The sequence below is a fragment of the Scomber japonicus genome, chromosome 1 (assembly GCF_027409825.1).
Source record: "Scomber japonicus isolate fScoJap1 chromosome 1, fScoJap1.pri, whole genome shotgun sequence".
Lineage (NCBI taxonomy): Eukaryota > Metazoa > Chordata > Actinopteri > Scombriformes > Scombridae > Scomber > Scomber japonicus.
In genome coordinates this window covers 27,211,375-27,238,307 of record NC_070578.1, presented here as the reverse complement: position 1 = coordinate 27,238,307, position 26,933 = coordinate 27,211,375, and the positions used below count along the sequence as shown (strand labels likewise).

At 38.3% G+C, this 26,933-nt stretch overlaps 1 protein-coding gene across 2 annotated transcripts; it reads right to left on the bottom strand.

The window, feature by feature from the left end:
• Window positions 1–9,801: 9,801 nt before the first annotated feature.
• tdrd3 (tudor domain containing 3) lies at window positions 9,802–24,087 on the bottom strand. 2 transcript variants are annotated; one of them, XM_053321202.1, is made up of 14 exons: window positions 23,907–24,087; window positions 22,659–22,743; window positions 20,854–20,919; window positions 19,903–20,063; window positions 18,559–18,700; window positions 18,324–18,395; window positions 14,947–15,096; window positions 14,445–14,597; window positions 13,573–13,750; window positions 12,750–12,875; window positions 11,395–12,359; window positions 10,935–11,060; window positions 10,597–10,736; window positions 9,802–10,111 (listed from the first exon to the last, which is right to left on the bottom strand). In XM_053321202.1, exons 1-13 carry the CDS (start codon window positions 23,942–23,944, stop codon window positions 10,620–10,622), a joined length of 2,379 nt encoding a protein of 792 aa, XP_053177177.1. In that variant the 5' UTR covers window positions 23,945–24,087; the 3' UTR covers window positions 9,802–10,111; window positions 10,597–10,619. The 2 variants fall into 2 exon arrangements, with proteins under 2 accessions (XP_053177177.1, XP_053177184.1); XM_053321209.1 differs by having other exon boundaries at window positions 9,802–10,770.
• Window positions 24,088–26,933: the final 2,846 nt, after the last annotated feature.

Below are 26,933 nucleotides of genomic sequence, written 5' to 3'. Positions count from 1 at the left end.
ATGTTCACCTTGTATCGCTCTGTTGGCAATTTTATCAATCAAAAGAGTGCCTGGTTCTGGAGCAGAAATTAGTATAAATACATGCTAGAGGTCTCAAGGACATGATACATTTTAAAGCTTCACTGTTTTCACATTTGGATGCTCTGCCAGATTGGATGAGATACTACAACAGCATCAGTACTTGCTCCTGCACAGTCGATGTGCTACAAGAAATGTAATTAATTAAGATAAACAAATGTATGTTTATTACTTGTAAAGTCATTTGGATAGAAGTTATTAACTATTCACTGTTGTTTTAGGTTAATATGCCAGATGCAGTCCATATTTAGAATGAGACAATCAGAGATGAGATCAGTTAGATGGCATCATTTACTTGAATGTATGTGTAACAAAGACAATGACTTCATGGCCCAGTAACATAATGGTTTAGATGCACACATCTAACTGCGGTGTCGACAGTTCGATTCTGGCAGTGGATCTTTGTTACATATCATTCCCTCTTTTCCCCCTTGTTCCCTGTGGTCTCTCTACTGTTGCTATCCTATAAAGGCATAAAAAAATCCACAAAACTACTTTGAAGATTTCAAAGACAAAAAACTGTACAATGCATATAAGATACATACATTTACAACTCATTTTCATCAACAGTATGTGACTGTTAGCTTTATCTAAGTGCTTTACTTTTTTCATTTGAAATACTGTATTTCTCCTGTATTTGTTTTTTTGCACTGTTTTGCCTTTCAGAGGACCTTTGCTTTTCATCACACTTCACAATTGTACTGAAACAGCCCTATATCCAGACACAGGAAGAAATAAATAACCTTCCATGATATTTAAGCCTCTTAGGGGAAGAGAAGCCTTATGGCACTCATCATCTCTGTTGATCATGGGTTTGTGACTGCAATGCAAATCTCTATTGTCCAAAGGTTAATCCTGGGATTTGAGGGATTTTAGGTACTTCATCGGACAAATTTAACTGCGATGAGCACAGATGACACATTGGACCCTAATTTGGTGATTGTGCATGGAGGAGCTTTATAGTTGTAAGGTGCTATTTCTATTTTATTTTCTAACATTTAGGTGTCAAAGGCCCCCACTTGCTTGAAAGACCAAGAATGAAAATGAACAGCTGCTCTAAATTAAAAGTGCACTCATGTGTTCTGTTTTTTTTTCTTTTTCCGTTTTTTTAAGGTGTCCCACAAATAGACTCCATAACACCATAAAAATCCCTTTAATGCATGTCATGCTTGTCAATTGTATTTTAATATAAACTAACATGATCAGAACATAGAAATAGTATAATGTAATGAAAATTCAATACAATTGCTCTCCATTTACTGCAGAGCTCTTATACTACCTTCCTCAAAGTGTTGACTTTTTTGGATTATACTGTATATTGCAGTACACTGAAAGAAATGGATAATTGTGCATTTACCAGCCCTGATTCAAGTGTTTCAAGGTAACAAATCATAGCATACAATGTAGTTTTTTTACAGTATTACCAGTATCACCAAAACATGAATGTGTGGAACACAATGGAAGAAAAATGTATCACCACACAACACCAATTTTGACTTTCAAGATTTTTAATGTGATTTTGAAAACACAAATCTTATTTCATTATTACCCCATTAATGTAACCATATTAACATTTTTCATCCAAATAATACACTGATGTAAGATAATTTAACTATCCTATAACCAAATAGTTCTGCCTCATTATTACCCCTTTGTTTTTAGCCCATGATTATCCTCTTACTATGATTTCTTGCTAATCTTACATAATACACAGTATTAACTTATCACTAAGATCGTATGTAAATTTTTAACTAAAGCTACTAATGTTTTGTCCACCTCATTTACATATAGATAGATGCAAAAATATAAGAAACACTGTATTCATTTAAGTACCTCATCACCATAAAATGTGTGTGTGAGTGTAAAAAGCATTGAATAAACAACTCTATGACACAATGTCAGCAACAATGAACATTCAGAACAGTTGCATTAGACTGCATGACATTTCCAAACTTCACAGACAGGGCTTATTGATTTTCTCCTCAAAATGTAAAAACAAGATGACAAAGCTTTTGTAGTTCTGCCAATAACATCTGCAATACAGCCTTTCTATAGATAGTAGGTAGGTTGGTTTGAGGTGTAATCCTATTTTTAAAGACATACAGTACTTGTTCTTGATGTCATAGTGTATCTTTATTGAATAAAGTTTGTTATTATGTCTTTGTAATGTGTTTCGTTTTATTGACTTGTAAAGTACTTTTAAGAAAGGTATTATGTGGGGGAAAAAGTTACCACAACATAAACAAACTTGACAGATTGACTGATTTTTCTCTTGAGATTTAGTGAGGGCTTTGGAGGTCAAGACAGATTGTAAATAATATTAGAGTAGCATGACATGACATTGTACAGTATCCAAATGCTCATATAGCATAAGTTCATTTGGGTAACTGATGCGCCACATTCACTGAACTACACAGCACTACAAAATGCAGATGTAGATGAAGTACAGGACTGTTTTAAAAAGAAATACATAAGTTGCACTCTCAGAATACTTTAGCATAATTTGCAATGGAAATAGTCTGTTTCTACAAAAGAAGCCATGAAGAACAAAAATCAGTCTCCCCCTGGTCTCCCCTAGTTTAAAAGGAGAGCTGTACTTCACAACTCAGTACCTCCACAACACAGGCTACAGTAATTACCTAATTAGGAAAGTCATTGAACCAGAGGCTTAAGACATAACACAAGGCCAGGTGGCTACTTTGATATCTGACCAGTTTGACAGGCTGGATAGACAATCACTCTCTTTTCTTGTTACAAAATAAATATGGGAACTTCTTCATCCATGTATTAATATCTCCATTAGAGTCAACCAAGACTTTTATTATAATGTGCAGCAAACCATTTCTTCTTTTGACTCTTCTCTTGTCAATGCAACCAAATTCATTCTACTGCTGCAACTTCTGAATGTGCCTACATTTATTTCTTCTTTATTTTTATTGATCACAATCTTCATGATGTAAGACTAAGGGTGTAGTAGGGAATACAGCATATACTTTGGAGCTGTTAATTGACCAGGTGTTTGTGCTTTGATGAAAATTGACTTGATAATCGTATTGTTCTCTCATACTTTTATAGAAAACAGGAGATAATCTAATTTAATTTTTACAAATGAATAGCTGCAAAAGCTAATTTAAAAAGTTGCAGTCAATTTCAGTAATGAAAAAAATCAAACTGTAGTTATTATTTTGTGTGTTTTTAACCACTTAACGCACGCTGTTCCGTCTACGGAACGGGACGGATGTTAGGAGGTAGCCACACGTTCTTCTGAATGTTTTAAACACCAACCCTTAAACATATATACTCATGCCGTACATCGTTGGAAAGCTTAGATTGTCCTGATTCATTCAAGACCACTCACGACTTATATGGTTGCTCACAGCCGTAATAGTATTAGCGATTAGCTCGGCTAGCCCCTGAGCTAAGTAAGAAACGCTATAATGCCTACATACCTTCAAAGTCTTCCCTTTATCCACAACGATCATCTTATGACACAGGACTTTCTGTACAGCTCGCCAAGTATCCATTCTTGTGAAATATGAAATCCGTTTCCATAAAACCGGAATACTTTCCTCAATATGTCCATGTATTTAGTCCAAAACGTAACGTAATAACACAAATAACAAACCATATGCGGTCCGTTTACGTCATTTCCTGACCTGCGCGTCCATCTCAGAGTACACGTGACTAGATGTTTACGACCGTGAGCCTCTTCTGCTTCTGACGACACCACACACAAGCCAATCGGTGTTTAGGATTAGGCAGTACATGTCTCCAAAGCCAATGAGGACATGTGACCGACAACAATGACGACATGGCTTTGATTGACTGCTGTTCTAGCCTATGGAAATATTCGGTGAAATTAAGTTGATAACCTTTTAGCCAATAGTCAGAGCCAAAATAAACCGATAGATAGATAGATAGATAGATATGGCCAAACAAAAAATATGGTTATATGTAATAATAATAATAATAATAATAATAATAATAATGATAATAATAATGATATGGCGTCAGCTTTCATTAGAGACCAATATTTTGATTGTAGGCAAAGGGGATGTGAAGTTATAGGTGTTTGATTGCGGTTATACAGCTTTGGTGACCAAGTGTCCATTTGGAGTCTCCAAAAAGGACCTGAGGAAAACGCATGGACATACCTGTTGAAAAATAATTCTGAAAAATTCATCTTTTGGTCTTTTGACTCCAAATTTGGACTGCATGAGGCCAAGACCTGTGGCTGTGGCCTCATTGTGTCTATATCCTGCTGAGAGGTCCCTGAATGTCTGTACACATGTCATTGTAAAGGCAAACCTATGGGCGAGTAAACAACCCCATCATTGTAACCTCTGCCACTCTTTGTCAGTAAGTCACAGAATCACACAGACACTTTTACAAGAATCCTGAGAGTGTTTCCTTTCCAATGATACCAGACACATCTCTGAGTCTAAAACTATGTGGGATCTGTGCTGCTCACAACTTGGGCATGTTGTTTAGGCTAACAACATAAAAAACCGGGGCGTGTGTTAAGTGGTTAAGGGATCTTGTCCTCTTGTATATACCATCAGCAGGAGACACAATGAATGAAGTCACTTGAATCAGTTTTATTGGTAGTTGGGGTCCATTATATTTAGTTTTGTTTAATTATGTCAAATCATGTCAATTATTATGTATATATTCTTTAAAATGTTCCTTTTTTATCTTAAGTATTTACAAATCTAGGACAAAATATCTGTTTTGAGAGCACACAGATTACACCAACACCTCACAACACTGTACCAACTACTTCTAATGAGGAAACCATTCTCCCTCGACCTCTGACACCACACGGAAAAACTTCTCTTCTTGCTATGAAAAGAATTTGTTCCAGACTCTCAGGCACCTTTGATCAGGAAATTAGAGACCATATGGTCTGTCATGATTTATGTGATGTTTGCCAAGACAAATCAGACACTCAGAACGTCAACCCTTTGAAAAGTATTTATGCGTTTCACAGAGGACTGGAGACAGGACGATGGACAACAAAGACAATGATGCAAACAGTGTCGTGACCAAAGTTTGACCCCAGGACGTGATAAAGAAGCATGTGTGTGAATAGACACACTCTCAGGTAGCACCATGACTGTAGTTGTTTATCCCTAAAAATACACATCTTGTTGGAATTGTCTAGGCCACCCACTTCAGCAAAAGAGTCAACATTTGTTTGTCCAATGATGTACAAATAGCATCATGAAAAAAATATGACACTGTAGGTCTTGTGTGTAAATGGCAATCAAAACAAAAAAAACAATAAAGGCAACCATACCACCTGGACTCAATAGTTCTTGTTCATGTGGCATGTAGTCATTAAGTGCAACTGGACAGGGCCCATAAAAGTGACTAACAGGGGCTTTACTCCATGTTTGCTTTACTGTGTAGACCCATATCTGGTAATGGTAAAGATCAATACCCAACTGCTGATACATCGTTCTTCCTTAGTTCCTACTGTCTTTGGTCAATCTAACTGGCCCCATTTAACCATTATATTGTCATGTGTTATGAGTAACACATGTGGTGCTTGGCAACAAATGTTGGCAGGATGTTTGAAGAATGACCCATGTAGGCCATGGTCTGCTGCACACTGAAAACAGCCATTATTGCTGACAAGCAGCACCTATCTTGCTCATTAAGTGTTGAGCCTCTCAACTGCAGTGCAAGTAATAACACTGAAGTTTGAGACTTAGCCAAACTTTCCTTTAGTATATGCTATTGCTGCATGAATGTGTCAGTTACGCTAATTAAATGAGCATTATGACTGGTTGTACAATGTAATGATATTGTCTCTAGTGAGCTTATAATGGCATCTGTTCTGTAACATATTCAGAATAGTGCTAGAATTGAAACTGGAGATGAAATTACATGTATTCTACAACTACGTTAAAGGTAACAAGCGCAAGGTTAACAGATTTAATTAATTAACCATCATGTATTTAATTCAACACAATTCAGTCCCATACGTCTCAGTGTATGATATTTTTCTCTTAACATTTTGTACTTTCCCTCCACAGCTTATGAAGCAGAGTCTACCATGCCTAAAACCAAATTCAAATCAGATATAATACTCCACGCTGTGTCCAGCAACAGGGTGGTGTATGCAAAGACGGGAAGTGATGGTGGCATTCCATGTCTTCTCCAACACTACAGCTGTTATAATTTCAACTGTATGAGCAATAGCAAAGCTTTGCAATACAAATAAAATTTGCCAAGAGATCCCAACAAAGCATATGCATGCACTTGTTTTGCATGTTAGTGGTGGAGACGTCAACCACATGGAGAGTTCATTTTACATTCTTTGAAGCACATGCAAAACAATGCTGTGCCTTCCACAACAAAGAAAGAGAGAATAACCCAATATTATCAAAACAGTCCATTCTTGAGACCAGAACCACTTCAATATCCTATGTTGACATTTTCCTTGGATTATAATGTTTTTAAGAGTGGTAAAGCTGCCATTTCCCCCTTTTGTGCCCTCTTTGTAAGAAACTATCGAGCAATAGAGTCAAGAGTTTAGGTTTCAAATTCAACTTGTTTACCATTGGATTGAGAAGAAATGTCTTGATGAAATTATGCTAAAATGAGCATATGCATATACCTATGTCACAGATCATATTCTCTTTGCACAATGCAGACTTTCTTTCAGGCTCCACTGTAGTGATATATAATATATTTAAATATATTACTGGATTTAAAATGTTAGGAAAAAAACAAAACTCTGAAAAACTCTTCCATTCATTCAGCATGTAGTACAGATGTTGTAGAAAATAAGTACCATCTCCAAGTATTTGTGTTTTCCCACATGCTCCACAAGCAGAGTTTTTGAATTAAGCTGTAATTGAACGGGTATAAATGACATGAAATGGATGGACCTGATGCAGCCAATACAAATGGTCTTTCTTAATAAGTTAACACACTGAATTTAATTCCTTTAGCACCCTTGTCTCTCTGTTCCACCATGTACTAAATATGTTATCAAGGAAAGTCACTTTCTGGCCAGTCACTTTCATGTAACCTCCTTTCTGGTCTCCCTTCCCCAATCTACGAAAGGGAGAGAAAGGATTAGGTTGTTTCGGCTGATGTAGAAATGGTGTAAGAAAGGACGCATTTAATAGGATAACAAGGTTCAGATGTCACTGCCACAAAGGTACTGTAGTGGAGAGATGGAGGGTGAAGGGTCAGGTAAGCAGAAAGATAATGGCCAACATCTGTGAATGGGGATATGAGGAGAGGTAGGCAGGTGGGAAACGGAGGGGCAAAGCAAAGGGGATATTAATGTGGGAAAGGAGGTTGTTCCCTCTCAATGGAAGAAAGGCATTCCTCCTGTTGCTGAAGGTTATCAAGTTGCAAGGTAAAGGCTGAGAGAGATGAAAAGGGGAACACAGAAGGCAGAAAGCCTATTTTCATTGCTGAAATACTTTAAGTTGTTTTTACATTATTAGCAACAAATAAATAGATACAGTATATTTGATCTAATCAGCCTTTATTTGTATGTTATCCTGTTGGCCATGTGATAGAAATGACTTAGGCAGAGAAGACCTTTGACTGGGTTTAAACATGCAATTACTGCCAAAATTTGAATTTTTCTGCAGCATTGTTGAACAACTTGGTTTGTTGGTTTAACTTATCAGAATGACCTACTACCCAAACACATCATCATGCATATGCACAACTGATTATCATAATATTTCAGTCGATTATCATTCATTGAAGCCTGTTCAGTAGCATTACAATTTTACACATAATTTTATTGAATGTATGGCTGTACCATGGTAAACAGGGGTTTTCAAACTTCCTGTTTTAAGTGAGGCAAAAGCTCACCAATTTTTTGTCTTACTCAACTTTTCTCTTATCCACTATCATGTGTTAGGATGTCACAATTCTGTTTGTCTGGCTGTTCATTATCTCTTTAGCACTCATGGCTTTTGTATTTGTGATTGTCTATTTTAGGCACACAATCTGGACAGGTCAGGGGGCCATCACAGTGCTTACGCACACAGACAGACACTCACAATCACAACTACATGCAATTTTACAGCTGTCACTTCACCTTTGGACTGCAGGAGGAACATGCTTGTCAGATGTAAACCTTGGAGTTTTTTGTTGTGGACAGTGTTAACAACCTAGTCATTGTGCCACGGCCAGATAATCCAATGTAAATGGAAATACAATCAACCTGATGCTCACGGGACTAAAACCTCACAGTCCTGTCTCGAAAAAAAAAGAAGGAAAAAAGCATTAAAAAAGTGTTTGCTGTTCCAATACATTTCACTCCCACTGTAAATCCGTTCATGTAAAATCCAATCAGAATGTAAGATTGTTTGTAGAATACTGGATAATTTAGATCATATCCAACCACACAGGGCATATCTGTAAACATGATGTTTTTGGAGCTTTAGATTTACTCTGATCACAGCATCAACAAGATTGCATCTACTCTGTGGTTACATAAACATGCAAAACCAGATGTAAGCTTTCATGGGTGTTCACTTTCTTAGGCCCAACACTTCCTCAATGGGGGATAAAACAGCATGACACATTCATAATGCACTAGTAATGCATTTAATGGCCCATTCTATTGTAATTGTGGCTTCATAAATGTCATGGCCTACACAGTGAGGATAAACATGCATCCGGAAAACTGGTTTGGGAAGTTTTTCATTAGCCACCACTACAATGGCACTGTGATAAATAAAAATGTTCATTGTTCATTTACAAAAATAATTAAATTCCAGTTTATGTTTATTTTTTTTACAAACGTTTAAACAGCATCATCAGCACTCTGTCATCCACACCAAAAAGCCATCATTCATACACACGGTCATACATTGATGGCAGGGGCTACCACGCAGGGTGCCAACCTGAAGGGACCAAAAGGCCTCTGTTTTATATTTGTATTCTGTTTGATATTTAACGGGGTTAAGAGAAAAATTATTCAATATTAAATGTGCTCATTTTCTTTACCTCATCAGTATTTTTTGATTATCTGATTGAAAATCTATCCATTATGATTATGCAGGTAGCGTGTTATAGTCAGGCCCCAAGAAAGCTTTCAAGAGCATCACTTTCAGGTTCTTCCAAACGGATAGGTTTCCATATTACCACCCATTAATTATTCATTTATGGTCGCTTGGCACCTCAGTTGGAAAATAAAGCAAATCCTTTGGACCAGTGATACAGAATAGCACAACGACCTCTCTACTGAACCTTGGGTGCATTGTCCATTTGTCTCCTACTGTGGGTAAGAGTGAAACTGGAGCCAACGTGGAGATTATTTCTTGATGTGTAAAACTTGTCTCTTGCACAGCATGAGTCCATAAACAGCCAGAGCAGTGGTGTGTGTGTGTGCAATGCTTGAAGAACAGCCCCCTTTGTAGCATGCAAAATGATATCTCTGCAGTGTAACCATCTCTATTACAGAGGGAAGAGATTGCCTTACCCTTTGGATTTGCTTCAGAGAGCAAGACAAATGAACTGGAGCTGCTTGCTATGGACTAGTAATGCCAGAGGGAAGCTACAGAAATTAAAAGAATGAGTAAGTGAGATACTGTATAGCTGGTTTTAAAACGAGTCACCATGTATCCATGGATATGAGCTTAACTAAAACAACTAAAACTAACTTAAGCAGAGTAACTGATCTCTACTGTCATGAGTTTAAAAAACATGGACAGAGAGGTTTCTTTTTCTGATCTGCTTCAGTTTATTCATTTGAATTTGATAACTAAAAATAAAACACATTAAACAACAAATATGCTACATACTATAATATTTGTTTATTTTAATGCATCCATTTAACAAATCTTCACAACATATACAGTAGATATGTCCTTAACAACAGGTGCTCGTCAGTTTTTTTTGTTTATTTTTTAAGTTTTGCATGTAGTCCAAGCCCTTTGATAAGTTCTGTATGTCCTGACGATGCGGACGCTTGAAAGTTCAGGAAGCACTCTGGATTGTTGCAGAAATTGACATAATCTCTGTCGCAGTAGGGTGTCGGACAAGCACACTGACAGATGGAGAAAGAGAGACAATCGTTGAAGTAAATGAACAAAATGCACCTTTGTTGGCATTTTGATTGAATCCGGGCATTACAACTGTTGCCAATTTGTGAAATAATTTTTACACAGTCAATGCATTGTACCAGCAGAGAAAGTATAAATTATTTATTGTAGAAATCAATTTTTACATTAAAATGAGAGATTTTTTAGCTGTGACAGGCAGCCATTTCAATTATGTATTATACATAAGTAATATTGCAAGAGACAAGGTTACAGAAATGCCAACAAATTAATTTTGTGATATTGTCAATTCATTCAGGGAACAGTCTCTGCTTTCGCTTATAACATTGAAATACTCCCACCACATGTTATGATTAAAAACTCTTAGTGGAATTAAGAACATTGTTTGCGAGCATTGTTCATTTATTTTACACACACTGATGTTTACAGGTAAATCAATAATAAAAACCCCTGAAATTTTATATTCATTTACCAGCCAGTGTAAACGCAGACACATCAATCTCGTGCCCTGGGTGGCTGGTAATACTGCTGTGTGGGTCTTGTACGTCTAGGCTGTCCATCTCCCCCGCGGCGAAACTCTAGTGAACTGTCGTAGTACCCATCATCTTCCTCCTGCCATTGTACATTTGATATGGTTGTGATGTTACTGTGGGTAATCAGATTAGATGTCATTCATATTTCATCACCTTTTTTCAACCTACTTGAATACTGATGAATGAGTTGCTTTTGCTAGGTCCTAACAAGTGTATTTAATTAAATAATTGTAAATGATGATGAATTCTATTTTTCAAGGCATGTTTTTCTCCTTACCAAGGCGTCAGCAGGAACAGGCTTGATGTTATGCAGCAGGACCTCTTCGCAGTTTCCATAATCACTGAACACAACCACGGCCGTGGTGCCTGATGGATGCACAGCATCTATTCTGGCATGGTAGAACTTTGTGGACACCCACCGCCACCACAGAGAGAAACAAATTGAAATGTAATTATTTTAGTGCAAATGTTTCCACATGTCAATACAAGACATATTTGTCAGTTAATTACAAAGTGACAAACAAATTCGGGACACTGTTAACACTGTGACTGAGACTAAATGAGTCACAGTCACACTAATTATTTGCGTGCTGTCAAGATATTGGACAGAAAAAAAATTAAAAATTGACAATTTCACAATCCAACATCATCTATTAATGAATTGTCACAACTGCAACTCTACACTTGTCAAACATTAAGCTGTCAGCTATGTTATTATCAATGCTTTAATGACAAACCTTGCTGTCTTCCCAGTATAATGCCAGGCACTGGTCTCCAGGCTTCCAGGCGTTTTCCACAAAATGACTTCTCTCTGACCCTCGAGGACCTTGACCTTGACCTTTACTTTGCCCTGGCCTCCTTTTAGGTCCTGGATTATTTGAAGAGTTCCTCTTAGGAGGTGGCTGTTGGCTGTTGGCAGGACTAAAGGAGTTTGTTGGCTTGATTGGCCCAGTTCTTTTGTGTTCCAAATCTCCATTTTGGAAATGAGAGGGATCCCCTTTCAGGAGTCGAGAATCTTGCAATAACCCCGCGTCCTGGGACGTCCCTGAGCTTCCTCCTCTCGAAATAAAGTTTGGTGGACCATTATCCCTTTGACGGTCAGGGTTGTCTGGCCGGTCAGTCTTCCCCTTTCTCCTGCTGTTGTTGGGCTCTTCAATTCTATTGTCTGTGCGCTTATTATTTCCTCTTCCATCCAGGTCGTTGCCTGCAGAATTGGTTGGTTTAGGTGTGGGTGCAGCATTGTCCTTTGCACCTCTCCTGTGAGACGGTCCAGCCATGTTCCCACCACCTCCATCTCCATTTCTGGATCGCTGGTGGAAAGACCCACTAAACTCCGACTGCTGCTGAAGTTCTTTTGAACGTGTGAAAGTGGTTGGGAAGGAAGGAGGAAAAATCTGCTCATCCCGCATGTCTCTTCTGTCATTCTGCGGTCTGTCTGATGTTCCACGTGACCATCTCTCTTGGCCCTTCCACTGTTGGCCTTGCACTGATGTTTGGGACGTTGTACAGTTAGAGGGAGGCTCCTGGCCTGGTTTGGGAAAGTCAGTGTCCCTGTGGAAACGAGGTGGTCTGTCATTCCTTTGTTGCCTATGGTCATTATGCGAGGAGAACTTGGTCTGAGAAGCGTCTTTGGAGTAATAGTCTGAGTTGTGAAAATTTGCTTTACTCTCATGATGTCTCTGTGGAGCCTGGTTCTTTGGCTCTGGGAAAATAACAAAAAAGAATAGCACAATTAACAACTGTGACTAAGCAATAATAGGATAAATATAAATATGAAATGAACACTTTTTGCTCTCTTTGTCTCTCTGTTTTTTTTAAGCCAGTGATGGCTTGGTCTTCCAAAGTAGTGCTGATTTAAAGAACATAGAAGATAAAGACCATATTCTCTCCACTCAGAACAGCCAGACAGCCATCTGTTTGAATCCAATCATGAGTCTGTCCATGTTGACTTACTGTTATTAATTAATACTATCTAACAACAGAACTGACTCATGCAATGTGCTCCTTCATATAATGAGTGAAGTAAAGAACAATGGCATGATGGACACAGATTTGAGAGAGATATTGAGGCAGATAAGACCACTTCACCCACCATCAATGGAGAAAACTCCCATCTTGGATTCCAGAAAGTCAAACAGAGTGCTGGGTCCAGATGGCCTTCCTCCTGCTCCCTCATCCTCATCCTCATTTCTGGACCTGCCCCTTCCTCTTCCTCTGGCTGCAAAGAACCCAAAACATACGATTACATGGACGGAATTAGGCACACTTTAATTTTGTTCTATACCCATATAGCACACATACATACAGTACACATACAGCACATTCAACTTCAGTGTATAAGAAAGCTTGCCAAAAAGCATTGCCAGATATATTATCAGGCAACCAAATCCAGACAAAATGATCAACAAACTTGGAACTTGCAGCTTTCAGAGCTACCACGAATGTAACAATAAAAGCTTTCAAAGCAGTCGCTGCTTTGCACAGTTGTAGCACATTGATGATTAAGAAAAAAGAACAAGAAAAAAAAAAGCAGTTAGTGTGATGGAAATAGTTTCAAATTGCTGCAAGTTGATTTTCATTACTGAAACAAATACAAAACAGAAACTGCTGGTGAAAGTAGAATATCCATCTGAAACCTTACAGTGTGCTTAGGAAAATAGATGGCAGCGAAGTGTATAGGCAATTTGTGGTAAATGGACTAAAACAAGCAAAACTGCCAGTGTAGACCTTTAACTAGGCTGTAGGTGATTTTCACTACATTTAAAGAATCTCTACTCCACTCCCACACTCTCCCCCTCACTCTGTAGGAACACAAAGTGTTTCAGGCTATGGGGCACTTTTCAGTCCCAAACAGGCTGTGTGTGTGTGTGTGTGTGTGTGTGTGTGTGTGTGTGTGTGTGTGTGTGTGTATGAACCTCTGGGCTGGGGTTTGTTGGATTCAGCTACCACAGGGCTGGGTCTGCTACTAGAAGTTCCAGTCAGTAGGCTATTAAGTGCCACCTCAAGGTTGTTGTTATTATCCATTAAAGCCTGCCGAGCAGCCTCCCTGTTAAAGCCCATCTCCATGATGTCTCTGAGAGCACGTTCATCCACCTGTGCAGTAGGAAGAGAGAAGAAAGAGAAAGATAAAAACAAGTCCTAGAATGTCTGACGTCTATTTGATCACTATTGTATGTTTTGTCAAACAAACATGTAACAGCACTTGTCAAAGTTACTGTAACTAATTTTTCTATTCAACAGTCTTTAACTTAAACTAATAATTAGGAGGCAAGGATCAAAATAAATCACAATAACCACTTAAACTATTGACTTGCACCTCTTTTCTCTTTTTTTTTAATAGGCAAGATGTGGGTGTCACTTTGTGTTTCATTCCAGTTGGTTCATTTGAGTGTGCATTCAAGTTTTAAACCGGCATTAACACATTCCCAATCCAAACACTATAATATCCTGTTCAATCCTATTTATGTGTTCAGCCCAGGCCTGGCTAAGTTCAGTCCAGAAAATTGGCTGGTCACAACACAAAGCTAGACAAATGGACTGCCACTTGATTGGAAAGTCTGGCCTGGACAATTAATTTAGATTTCTACAATATCATAATCAATTCCACTCATGAGCCATGAAATAAGACTTCAAGGCAGACCAAAGAAACCAAAGACGACAGCAGAACAAGTGCCAATGTTTAAATTACTTTGTAAGAGTGAATGGAGAATACAATCATTCTTTTAACACATAAAAAACTTGATATTAAAAAGACTTAAGTGGGTTTGTACAAAATAAGTCTTCTCACCAGCTCTCGATAGTTTCCATCTTGTCTGCTTTCAGTCCTTTCAACCCTGTCCTCTCGTCTCCTCTGTTGGTACGAGTCTCGGCTTCGGTAGGAAGAGGCAGCGTTGGATAAATTACTACCTGCATTTCCTCCACCGCCAAATGTACGTGGACCCTAACAAGGAAAAGACCCTGAAGATCAATATGGATGCAAGGGTGGACAGCACGATCAAGTCACCACAAGAAACTGAATTTTGTAATTGAGAGCTTTGATTTGAAGTGTAAAAGGAGATCATGTTATGGGTAAGATTTAATGCCAATGAGCAGAACGATTTTATAAACAAAAAAGCAGTTGATGTGAGAGACAACAAAATTAGCACATGTGGCATGTACAGTGGTTTTGAAAATCACATGCCTGATGTTAAAAGTGGAAAATTACACGGCCACATTATATCATTATATCAGCCACAATCTTTCCCACAATAAGTAATAAACACACACACCCATGATGAAGGTATACATACCTCTTTGTTCTTGGCCACCTCAGCAATAGCTGCTGTCCGCTGCTTTTCAAACTCATCATTCTCATCGGTGCTTTTGACCACATTGAGAGTCTGGAGGGTTTTCCTCTGGTCTAATTCTCTACTGTCTACTTCCCCCTTCCTTGCACACTTCTGTAAGGAGCAGAGAAAAGAGAAAGTGATAACATATTCTGAAAGATCCTTCTCAGTCATTTATAACTGTGTTAGAAAAGCATTATTCCACTTGACATTTTTCCATATTTGGTGGTTTTGATCTGCAGTGTTATAATGAGGTCATCTGCAGTGTTAAAGCTATACTGAATTATTTTGTTGTAGCAACCAAAAGCAACCCAAATCCAAAAGCAGCTTCCCAGCGTACTGTTAATGTTTTGAATGCCAAGTGTGAACTGTACTGACTTTCCAAAACATCAACAGTGAGTTGGGAAGAATGGATATAGAAACTCAACACTTCATGCAGCTGTTTCACGACTGGGAGGTGATGACTCAGTCATAAAAGTTTGAAACTGAGTGGAGCAGCAATGACCTTTGCTTGAACAGATTCATCATCTTTTTGTTGAATTTGCTGTGATCCCAGCCCGGTAAGAGATAAGCAGAACAATTATAAAGCCAGAGGTGATTTATCTGACGAAATGGGAAGAAAGGGCAGCTGATGAAGAGGTTACTCTGATGAACTGTTAGACAACAAAAGAAGGAGGACTGGCACCAGGAGTATTGTGCAGAAGTGGACAAATCTTTGATTACATATTATCGATGACATGCCAAATGTAGTTCATGACAAATTACAACAACAAAGACATTGTACTTATTACTCCTGGTGGTACCTAGATATGCAAATACTATTGGATTTATTTGATGCTATTGTTTTTATATTTTCAAGGGCGACTCCACTTGTGTTCCTCTCCAGATTTTTCAAAAGAAAACACACTCAGTCGTTAGCAAAATGCATTGATGTGGGTTAGAGCCAGAACGCTTAAGACCTCCCCCTCTGAACCAACCACACACACACACACACACACACACACACACACAGACACAGTCTGCTAAAAGCATCTTTCAAACATACTTGCTCGCTCTATGTCACAGCAAATTGTCCAGATATACTACGAGCCATGTTGCAGTGCTGAGTCTGAGTGTGTGAGATGTTTATAAATGCAGAGGAGGTTCAGACATCTGCTGAGTGCCGGGAGCTCTGGAGGAGGAGCAGCGGCAACAGTGAGTGCTCAGTCCGCCTCTGTGGCTACTGGCTGGGCAGGCTAGGGGCTTTATATCATGCTGCGTTATATTTACCTCAGAAGTTGGAAGTTGGAGCTGGGAATGACATCACACCGGAGTTTGATTAATTCCAGTTAGAAGTCAGAAAACCAGTTCTAGCCAGGTTAGTCATTGAATACCAGTTAATAAAAAGGCATTTTGCAAATACAAACAGCATAACATGTCCACAGATAGAAGTTGGGCAGTGCTGTGTGTACGACTGATTTAATGACACACAAATCAGGAAAAACTACTAATAAACACAATATTACTACAACTTTATCATTGCTGATGCACAGGGCTACCATCTTGTATTTTGAGGTTGGGGATGGTGAGGTTTGTCTGACTTTCCGAGTCGGAGATCCAACTTCAGGGGGTGTTCCAGTTGTGATTTCTGACTGGGGAACTCTGAAATTCTGAGTTCTGAACATTTAATGTGTTTATCCACACCATGCTGGCAGGCACACACCTGCTGAAGACTGTATCACCACTTCCACATGGTGGAGAGTCTTCCTCAACCTTCTCCTGCACCACCATGGCAGCGGGAGCCTCACTTGACTCACTGTCCGACTGGTTTGCCGACACCTGCTGCTGAGAGGGACCCACTGCTGAAACAGCAGCATCACTGCTGCTAGCTCTGGCCACGCTGGGCCCCGCAGCAAACATTTCTGAATTTGTTTTGCTCTTATAGCAGCATCGGTCGTGTTGTGTTAAAATCTTTAAAAAGTCTCAACAGCACTGCCTCTTTCCTGAAATGGTGTCACTGTTACTCTAGATAATCCACGGACCACACTGTGGACAAGTCTGTTTTTATATTCAGTAGAAAAAAGTTGCCAAAGGAAACCAGCCAGGCTAGCTAAGCTACTGGGACAAGGTACATTGGAATTGCTTAATAAATATCACCAATACTATCTGCATCATTTGACTTATTTGATCAAATACATTTTTGATGTCTATGATCATTTACATGGTACCTTCTTTCAATGTACTTAAATGCACCAAAAAGTACTATTGACCAGCCAATCATCTCTCAACAAAACATCCCTGCTGTGAAGCACGGGGGTGGCAGCCCCTTACTGTGACAACGCATGCGAGTAGCAGGAACTGGGAGAAGTGGAACTGACTGATAGAACAGAGAACCAGGGAAACAGGCACAGGTTTGAAGAGAATCTACTTCGAAGTGCCAATTACCTTGGAAGAGGATAATATTTATATATAACAACCCTCAGCAGACATCCAATCAACACTGAGTCCTGAAGTGACCTAGCATTAGAAATACAGAACCACTGAAAATCTCAGGGAATGCTCAGTGATAATTCCCAAATGCTCCTTATCCAACTTTACCAAAGCTTTAATAAATCCAGACTGAAGAGCGGGTAAAAATCCCAAAATCCAAGTGTCAAGCTGTATCCCACTCTGTAGCTGTGAACCTTGCCAAATGATACTGACTCAGACTGAATACTTGTTAATTAAGACATTACTGGATTTAATTTTCTGGAAATAGTGGTGATGAGGCACACCTCAAAAATTACGGTTAAATTCTTTATGAAGGCTACTTAGAACAGAGCATAGTTATTGCCTTCAAATGTAATACTACTGTGTATAGATGAGAACTGTGTGATGCAAATCTCTACTTTTATTTCAGGTGGTGTACATACTGCCTTTTAATCTATCCTCACCTGTTTCTGCCTGTTGCCACAGCTATTTAATTTAATTTAATACGACTACAACAACACATAATTCTTTGCGAGTAAACTGTCATTTGTCACTACACGGTTTGCAACATGTGTTGTACGACAGCAGGAGAATTAAAATTCAGTCATGCATTTTAAAGATTCATGAAGAACAGCACAATTAGTTCAAAAAGATCAGAGAGAACATTGCCAAGAAAAGGACATCAAGGCCACTCCTGGATCCATCCCTGTGTCTGGCCCCCAGGATTCATCTGTGAGGTTATTGTTATTCAACAGTACCTGACATATATTTAACCACTACTGAAATATCATTTCCATAAACTTGCATTTCCTTGATTATTTTTTTCTAGTTTGTTATTTTCTATTGCTGTTTTTATTTTATTATTTTATACTTTGAATTATTATTACCCTCACCTGACCAAAGGGCACAAAAGGAGGAGGTCCACCTTCTGCTCCGATGTTATTCCTGCTGTGTTTGGCCAGACTCTGAAATGGAAAATAAAAGGGAGAGCATTCTAAAAAAACTGAGACAAAAGACATTCCCAGTGATGACAGACTGGTGGTGGCCTTTAATATAGATGAAAATTATTCAAAATTGTGAATTTCATATTTCTTTCAGCTGAGCCATCATTACTAAAGCCACCCTCACCCTTTGCAGCTCCCATTTCTCCACCATATGATCAACCTCTCCTCCAAGGACGGAAATTTTCGAGTCATCCAGCAGCAAAAGACCATTTTTAACCTGGATTGTACCAAGGAGCTTTACTTTTGTTCCAGGGGGGGTATTTAGACTGCAAAAAAAGAGAGCACATTTTGGTCATTTTGATATTGTGATTCACATATTTATGTTCAAGAGTTGAACACATTTGAGGGTTCAAGACACTATAACTACACGATCCAGACTCCACACCCTACTGCCTTACCCATACCACTTTATAAATGACATGGAGCAGTGCCAAGGGATGGGTGGCGAGGCTAGGAGAGACTATTAATAATCCCAGCTGCTCACCCATCCTCGTGGTAAATTAAAAGCCCCTCTATCTCATCAGGCCTGATAAGGCCTCTGCCTCTCTCATTAGGAAAGCACAGGGACTTAGAGGGATTTCCAGCTACTGATGCCGGATGCCAAAGCAACAATTAGGGATTTCACTCCAAACCTCTGGGATGGATGCTGGTCTCATGATAGCAGCCAATGCAGAAGTGAGGCACTCTCTATCCTCAATCCAATCACATACAAGCACATACACACCATCTTACAAACACACTATTCACTCTGATCAATGTTGCTACTTAATGCTTAATTGTCATGTCTCTAAATCACTGTCTCACACACTGAACCATCCCCAACAGCTCCCTCATGCCTGTAATCCATCTCATCCTTCTTTGCGCCCTCACGCACACTAAAGCGGACACTTTCGTAAGAAACACTAACCACTGCTGTTGGTAGCAAGCGTGTGTGTGCCGCTCATAAAGAGGGGATTTGTTCTGTTTTCTCCTCTCTTCCCATCAGGAAGTCAAGGCCCACATTCTGGCCACTCCACCTGTACAGACTGGCTAGTCACCATGGCAGCAGTCACCAAGGCCACCGTTGCTGGGATGGAGATGTAATTAAGGCTGGGAATTGTTAGATCAGCTGCCACCACGTGGAAATTGCAGATAAAGGGAAAATTGAGGCATGTGGTGGGGTGAGAGTGTTGTCAAGGAGGTGAAGGAGAAGGGTGTGTGCAGAAAGTCACACATTTGTTTTTGAATCTATAAGAAACTGGCTGTCGAACAAAGCTTTATCGCTTTATCTATGTAGCTACAAGAAGCAAGCATTATTATTATTATTATTATTATTTTTTACAGTTAAATCATTTTGTAAAACAAAGACAATTAACATAATATTTACATAGTAATTAATAGTGATAATGATTTTCAAAACAATTACACCCCATCATTTGCACTAAATCTAACCCATTTCTACAAGCAACAAAACTAGTAAAACAGACACCTGATCTTGGACAGATGTTTAAACTCCAATCCAACACAGGTGGTATGGCCATCTGTCATTTGTAGGCGCAGCATTCTTGGTGCACCCTGGGACTCCTCATGGTCTTTAGAAGCCGAGATGTTCCTCACCTTCTGCACCTGGAGGACACATGGTCCCTCCAACTGGCGATGTAAAAGAGAGAACAAAAGAACTGTGGCTTAAAATGCAAATCAGCAGCATGCATGGGAGGACTGTAACAGCAAAGTGTGAGGAAAAAAAACCCTGGCAATTTGAATAGGTGTACATTTCTGACACATATTAGAAATCGATAACTCTATTTAGCATACCTGTGACAGCACAGGTTTATCTATTCCTCTGATCTGTTTAATGGATGACCTTTAGTTTTGCTGTGATCACTAATAACTGATTCTGCTCACCAGCTCTATTCTCTCAAACAACTATCTCTACTTTCCACAGACAGACTCTTTTATACAAGCCATGTGTAAATGCAATCAATGCAAATATGTGATGCAAAACAACATTAAAGCTCACATCACATTAATTTTGTTCAATATACATTATATACTGTATGAGGCAGGCTTGTATGAGTGTACATCTTATTCTGAAGCCTGAAGGGAGCACGGCTTAAGCTCACATAAAATTACACGTTTTAATCCTCTGACAATATCTGGATAATTTTCTCTCTCCAGTTGCTCAACTCCAGTTTCACAGGTGAAGAAATCGTTCCCAGATCCTAGTTTGTTAGTGTGTTAGGGCCATCTTGTGACCTTCATGAGAACTGCACCTCGGTTAAGCTCTTGAGCATACACTGCACTGACATTAAGATAGAAGAAAAAAAAGAGGCTGTGGTGCATCATGTCCCACTAAATTCATATAACACAGGACATACATGATACCATTTTCATAAATGTAGCACTGAAGTGGACATATAAAGATTTCTGTCCAACTCACCTTTTCAATCCTTCCACTATTGATGTCGGATGGTACAAATTTTCTCCCAATAGGTCTAAGATCACTCTGCAAGAGGTAAAAAAGAAAACAAAAAATCATGTCATTAATGCTGACATCAAATAATGCTATAGAGATTGCCTTAAATATTTAACATTCCTTTTTTTTTTTTTTTTTTACTTCAATGGCACTGTGCCGCGTGATAAACATAATCTGCTTAATGCGTTTCATCCTCGTGTTAGGGATGAGCCCTTTCACCTCAGTCCCAGACATGGATATCATGGAGCCAGTTCAAAGCAGTCAGGTAATCATACCTGTTCACTATTAGGCTACTTTGCAGTACTTCCAGCATTGTACAGTATATATTATATGATGTATTTTTGAGGTATATGGTTTATTAAGTACATACTAATTCAAACTTAAACATTGACTTATTGCTAATATGTAATAAATAGTAAAGCATTTTAAATTTCCTTGTAATCAAGATCAATGTTCACCTGTCTGCAAATCCCCATACTGCAAATTTCATTTAGATTTCTGTTTGTTGTACAAAGGCAGAAAAAAGACACCTGCAACAAACTCATCCTATCACCAATTCCAAAAGTGTCATTACCATCACTTTTACAATCCATACTGAGCCATACTTCTGTTACCATTATCATTGCTGTTGTTACTGTGCCTCTCTGTGCTTCTCTCTAAACTCAACTGGTCAAGACAGATGGTCGCCCATCTAGTGCCCAGTTCTGCTTGAGGTTTCTTCCCATTAAAGGGGAGCTTTTCATGGCTGTTTTTGCCAAGTGCTCACTCATGGGGGAAAGTTGGGTCTCTTTAAATTGTATTAAAGAGTACAGTATAGACCTGCTCTATATGAAAAATGCCTTGAGATCATTTTTGTTGGGATATCACGCTATATAAATTAAAAATGCTGATTTTTAATGGCTTTGAGGAAATGGGGCCATCATTGTTATTTTGATGATTTTAAGATGTAACTGTTTTTAAGGCCCTATAAGATCTAGCCCTTAGTTACTACATGTTCAACCAGCTATGTGGTAATAAGCCTGAGTGTAGTCTGACATCTTTTGTCAGCACTTCAGACCAAAACATAAAGGTCAAGGCTTTTACAGTAAATGCAGCTACTGTATGTTCTGCAGGTCAGCAGAACCATTGTTTTATTTTCAATCATTGTCAAAATCTTGCAGAAAAGCATTTTGAATGAAAATTCTACTACAGTTTCTTGCCATTATTATCATTTTTGTTTTTAAATATTGTTTAGCCTTTTGTGTTTTTCACATGTAAATGTTTATTATATTTATTATTGTTGTTATTATCATTATTGTTAGCTAATCAACATTACATGTTATCTCTCCATGGAATGAAAATCCACAGACTTCTGGCTTCATGTTAATTTCTCATGTTATGTATGGAGGTAGGCAACGGATTTAACTGGTTGATCAAAGAGAGAAAAGGGAATAGTTTGATATTAAGGTGCAAGATAATCACTCAACAGCTGGGGTGACTGAAGATGGATTAAACCAATGCTCAATCTGCCAATTGTACTTTTCATACTTTCCCTAGTAAACATGTCAAAAATACTCAATCTCCAGAGAAAAGAGAGTTTAATAACCAGTTTCAGTTTGTGTAGCAACAGTTTACAGTGCAAACCTATTTCTTAATATAAAATCATCATAAATAAATGACATAATATTAAGTACCAGTAAAACGTTTGGATACATTTTCTCACTATAGAGAATGGAAAGGTGTGTCCAAGCCTTTGGCTAATAATGTATAATTTGTAAGATTTCACTTACATCAAGTGCAATACGAATGATATCGATGTGCGTTATTTTCTCAGAAGATCCTTTCAATTCTGCTATGCCTTCATCACTGAGGTACCTGTAACATGACAAAGAAGGCAGAGAGGGGAAATTACGATTTTGGAAGAAGTAGCAGGTGAGCATGCCTGACTGCCACAACATTCACTTTAACACATTAACCATTGAAATCTTCAACAAAGCATCTACTCACTGCACTTAAATCACATGATAGACAAATCTTATGTCTCAATCACAATTCTGAGGGCTTAAACAAAATATATTATGTAAATCCTAAAACCACCCTGCCATAGCACTTATTGATGTATTATTAATGCTTTGTTTTAAAGCAGAGCAACTGTGAGGCAGGATTGAGCCCTCAGCAACTTTGCCCAGATTTGATCACATGAATAAAACAGGGCAACCTCATGAGCATAGTTAAATGTAACATGGACGCATATTCTGTATAATATAACATGTCTAATTGGGATTCATTTCAATAGCCTCGGAGAAACGGTAAAACTCCAAAAAGGGTAAGGACGTCTGGTTAAAATGTGACAGGGGTTTTGGCCCCCTGATGGAGACGTAAGCTGAAATACTGGGCTTAGATCAGGATAACGCTGTTTGAATAAATACGACGTTTAGTCCTCCTTCAAGCATTAAAGAGCTTCAACCAGCATACATTTGATGGGGTTGAGGTGCTTCTTCATTTGATAAATGTGACCCCAACCCATTAACAACCCCGTAAAACTATAAAGGGATATCTTACACGCTTACAGATGGATGTTTTTGAAGATTAAAGTGGGCTAAACTAAATCAACACTCATTTATAGATATTAGATAGTATTGCGTGCTGCTGGAAAGTTCTGACTTTCAGATGTGTTATAACTGTTGATGAAGGTCTGTCCGCTTGTAAAATGCCTCCAAGTGTCTTTAAGCACCCCTGTATGTCACATTGATAGGACTGCTTATTTGGTTAGCATAAACTGTAGCGTTATGCTAATGCAATGCTATTAGCTAGCTAACGTTGTTCACCTCGCTTGCTGCTATCTTCGTTTTGCCTAAATGGAAACTAATAAAGTTGCCACAACGCGCAAAACTTTAAGTGGCCGTGTGTACTTTGAAGACATTCAAACTTGCGCTCAGGTATAAACACATTACGTTTAGCGTTAAGAGTTAACCCACATCAATTTTGCAGCACTGCTAGTTAGCTAGCTAGCTGACGTTAGCTACTATGCTACCTACCAGCCCTCTTTGGTCAGGGAATCTGTCAAATCGGTCATTTTCGTCCAAGCTGTAGAAGTTTATAGGAAGATACAAATATATCCAAGTGAGCACACTTGAATGAACACTATCTGATTCTGCAATACATATTTTTCGTCTAACAATGATAAAGCTTGCTAATGAGTATTTAACGACCCTACGTTACATACGTCTACGAGTATGGAGTGTAGAAAGGGTCAAAACATGTATTTACCTATTGCGGTTTCGGTTTTTTTTATGAAGTGCTTTAGCGGGAAAGGCTGTTTAATATCCACTGGTAAGGTGTAGGCCTATATTAATGTTTGAACTCGTGTCTCATTGAGCGAGTTACATTTTTTATTATTTACACGTTTAATTAATTTTAGTTTCCGCTTTGTGTTCATCCCTGTTTGTTGCAGGGTTATTTTAGGCTAGTTTTGAAGTTTTCATTAGTTTTTTATTTTTATTTAGTTTTTCAGTTTTAATTTTTACTTTAATTTCAGTTTAGTTTTAGTTAGTTTCACAAGAGATTCAGTGGTTTTATTTTTATTTTTGAGAAATTGTAGTTTTAGTTTAGTTTTTATTTAGTTTTTAGGAACGCCTTGATTTGTAGAGGTTTAAAAGATGAAAGAAAGCATGGCACCAAATATGGTTTACCAAGTCATTGTTTTAGGCTATTAAAGGTACCATATTGTGCAAAGCTGTTTTATTATTTTATTCAACCCACAGCAGAGCTCAGTAGCTAATTATCACCTGGAGCTAAACTTTAAATTGTCTGCATTAATAGCCAGAATCTGCCAGAAGCTGCTGCAGAATTGTGTTAGAGGATGAGTACACCCAAATGACAGAAACGCCAGCAAATAAGCTCACATGGGGTCCACTATGGCATGTGTTCTTTAAGTCTTTAGTTATCTGAGACTATACTGTAGCAAAATTTGTTTGAGTTGTGGTCATGTCCATAAGACTTGATGTAGGCTATTTAATGAACTACCCTGAACCAACGTGATCGATGTCAAAATGCTCATGAAGGCTGTTATGCACGATCAATGACGTAAAATGGGATTTTGTACCATCTCAATTTTAACCACAAGATGGCAGTATATGCCCACTGAAAAGTTAACACGGTGCCTACTCTGTAGATGAAGGTTTCGTAAGAGTGGTTTTCATTTTAAAGCCCCTGCAATAGAAATGGGAATCTTAATGGGATTCTATGTCTGCTATATGACAGTCCAGTAATGAAGCTTCATCGTTGAGGATAAAAATTCCCTTACTGAGTCTGAGTCTTTGAGTTTCATTCTGACCTTCTTGTCTGATGTCCCACAGCCCAATGTGAAATGACGATTCTTTAGTCAAAGTTTCTGCCAAATTATCCATAATTGTTATATAGAAAACAAACACTATTCAGTATAGTTTGACTGTATATATTTTTGTGACTGAACTTGTGAATTTTGAGGGAAAATCAGATTTTTGTTGAGACACAACAGTATATAAAGTTACATAAAACATCCCTGCCCAAGTCAATTAATCAAAGAGAACTTGAAAAAGTAACTGATAGTGGTTGTTAATTAATTGAGTGGTTGTAAGACATAATGCAGTATATATTAATGGTTTTATTTGTTCATGATGTGGCAATGTTGTCTAGAAATACCCATGACAATAAAACCAAGAGAAACAAAATGTGTAAATCCAAACTGATTTCTTCATTTGTTTAGGTGGATCTTCTGAATGTGGATTGTTTCTTTAAATAGCAGAGATCAGTGTCATTATCAATACAAGAAAAAATGTCCTATTGTCTGGCCTTTGGGGCCTTTTGCTCGTCCCTGCAGCAATTCTTTGAATGATTTGGAAGGGTTGATGCTCTCATTGTCTGAGGGGATTAGCAAGGCACAATGCCACAAGGCTTGTGGTTGGCTCGATGAAGAGTGTTAACGCACTGCTGGCAGACATGCAGACAGACCTTTTGGGGACTTGGGGAATAAAGGTCTTTAAAGATAATGAGATTTCAAGAGGTTGAATTCAAAGAAAGTCACATTTGATTTAATAGCTGAATGTTTCATTCAATGGTGACGTTTGACTTCAGATTTTCCCTTAAAAATATCATACAACAAAACATATTTTTCAAAACGTACATGCCAAATCTGTTATTACTCGTTATTATATAGGGTATTAATATAAAATCCATGCTTGTGAATGTGACCCAGTCCTTTTTATTTGTTTGTTTTTTGTTTTATCTTTTGCTTCTTGATTTCTTAAAGATTCCTGCTGAGAAAATGACATAGACTAATAGTCATCTGTAGTCTTGAAGTGGAAAGGCAGTGGAAGTGTTAACATTACTAATAGCTTTTTATCCTATTGCCATCATTAGGTAACACAAAGAAAGTCACACATGATCAAGTGTAACTGCTGAATATCAACATTAACCAACATTTTGTAAAACATCTTATAAGCATCTGAGAGCACTCAACAATATTGTGGGGTTCAATCAATTTAATATATTTGCCTATAATTCATGAGTTTCACAAACAGGGGCACAAATGTTTCATACTGGTTTGCTTTACACTGTAGAATACTGATACACTGATACTGTATGTCTAGGGGGAGCAAATCATATTCTGAGTATGAGCAATGTTTCTGTTTGTTGCATCACATAATTTTATTGCTGTTTGCATCTGAGAAGGTATTTTGGAATTTAGCTTTGGGCTTACTCTTAAACTGCCAAACAACGCTGAAAACCAACAGTGTAAAGCAGTCTCAGTAGCCTATAACAATCTGATCTTAAAACATGACAAAAAACAAACAAGTAACAAACAGCATCAATCTACATACCAACCCAAGCTCCACACAAAGGTTTGGTGTAGGCTCCTGTAAACAGGACAGGGTAGGATAGTCTATAGGTAGGATGGAGAGAAGGGGAAACTAATTTTCTAAAATACATTTAAAATTATCTACATATCTACCGTACATATAGTGTGTAGTTGTGGTAATGTGCCAGTTTTGTAATAAAATAATTGGCTCACACATATGTTTCCC

Bases quoted from the DNA above. Each gene is read 5' to 3' on its own strand.
- tdrd3 (XM_053321202.1), bottom strand. From the start codon at position 23,944: ATGACCGATTTGACAGATTCCCTGACCAAAGAGGGCTG. The intron at 20,064-20,853 runs GTGAGTTGGACA...TTACATCGCCAG, and splicing joins ATAGTGGAAGGATTGAAAAG to TTGGAGGGACCATGTGTCCT. The intron at 15,097-18,323 runs GTGAGGGTAATA...TGCTCCTTACAG, and splicing joins CTTTTGTGCCCTTTGGTCAG to AAGTGTGCAAGGAAGGGGGA.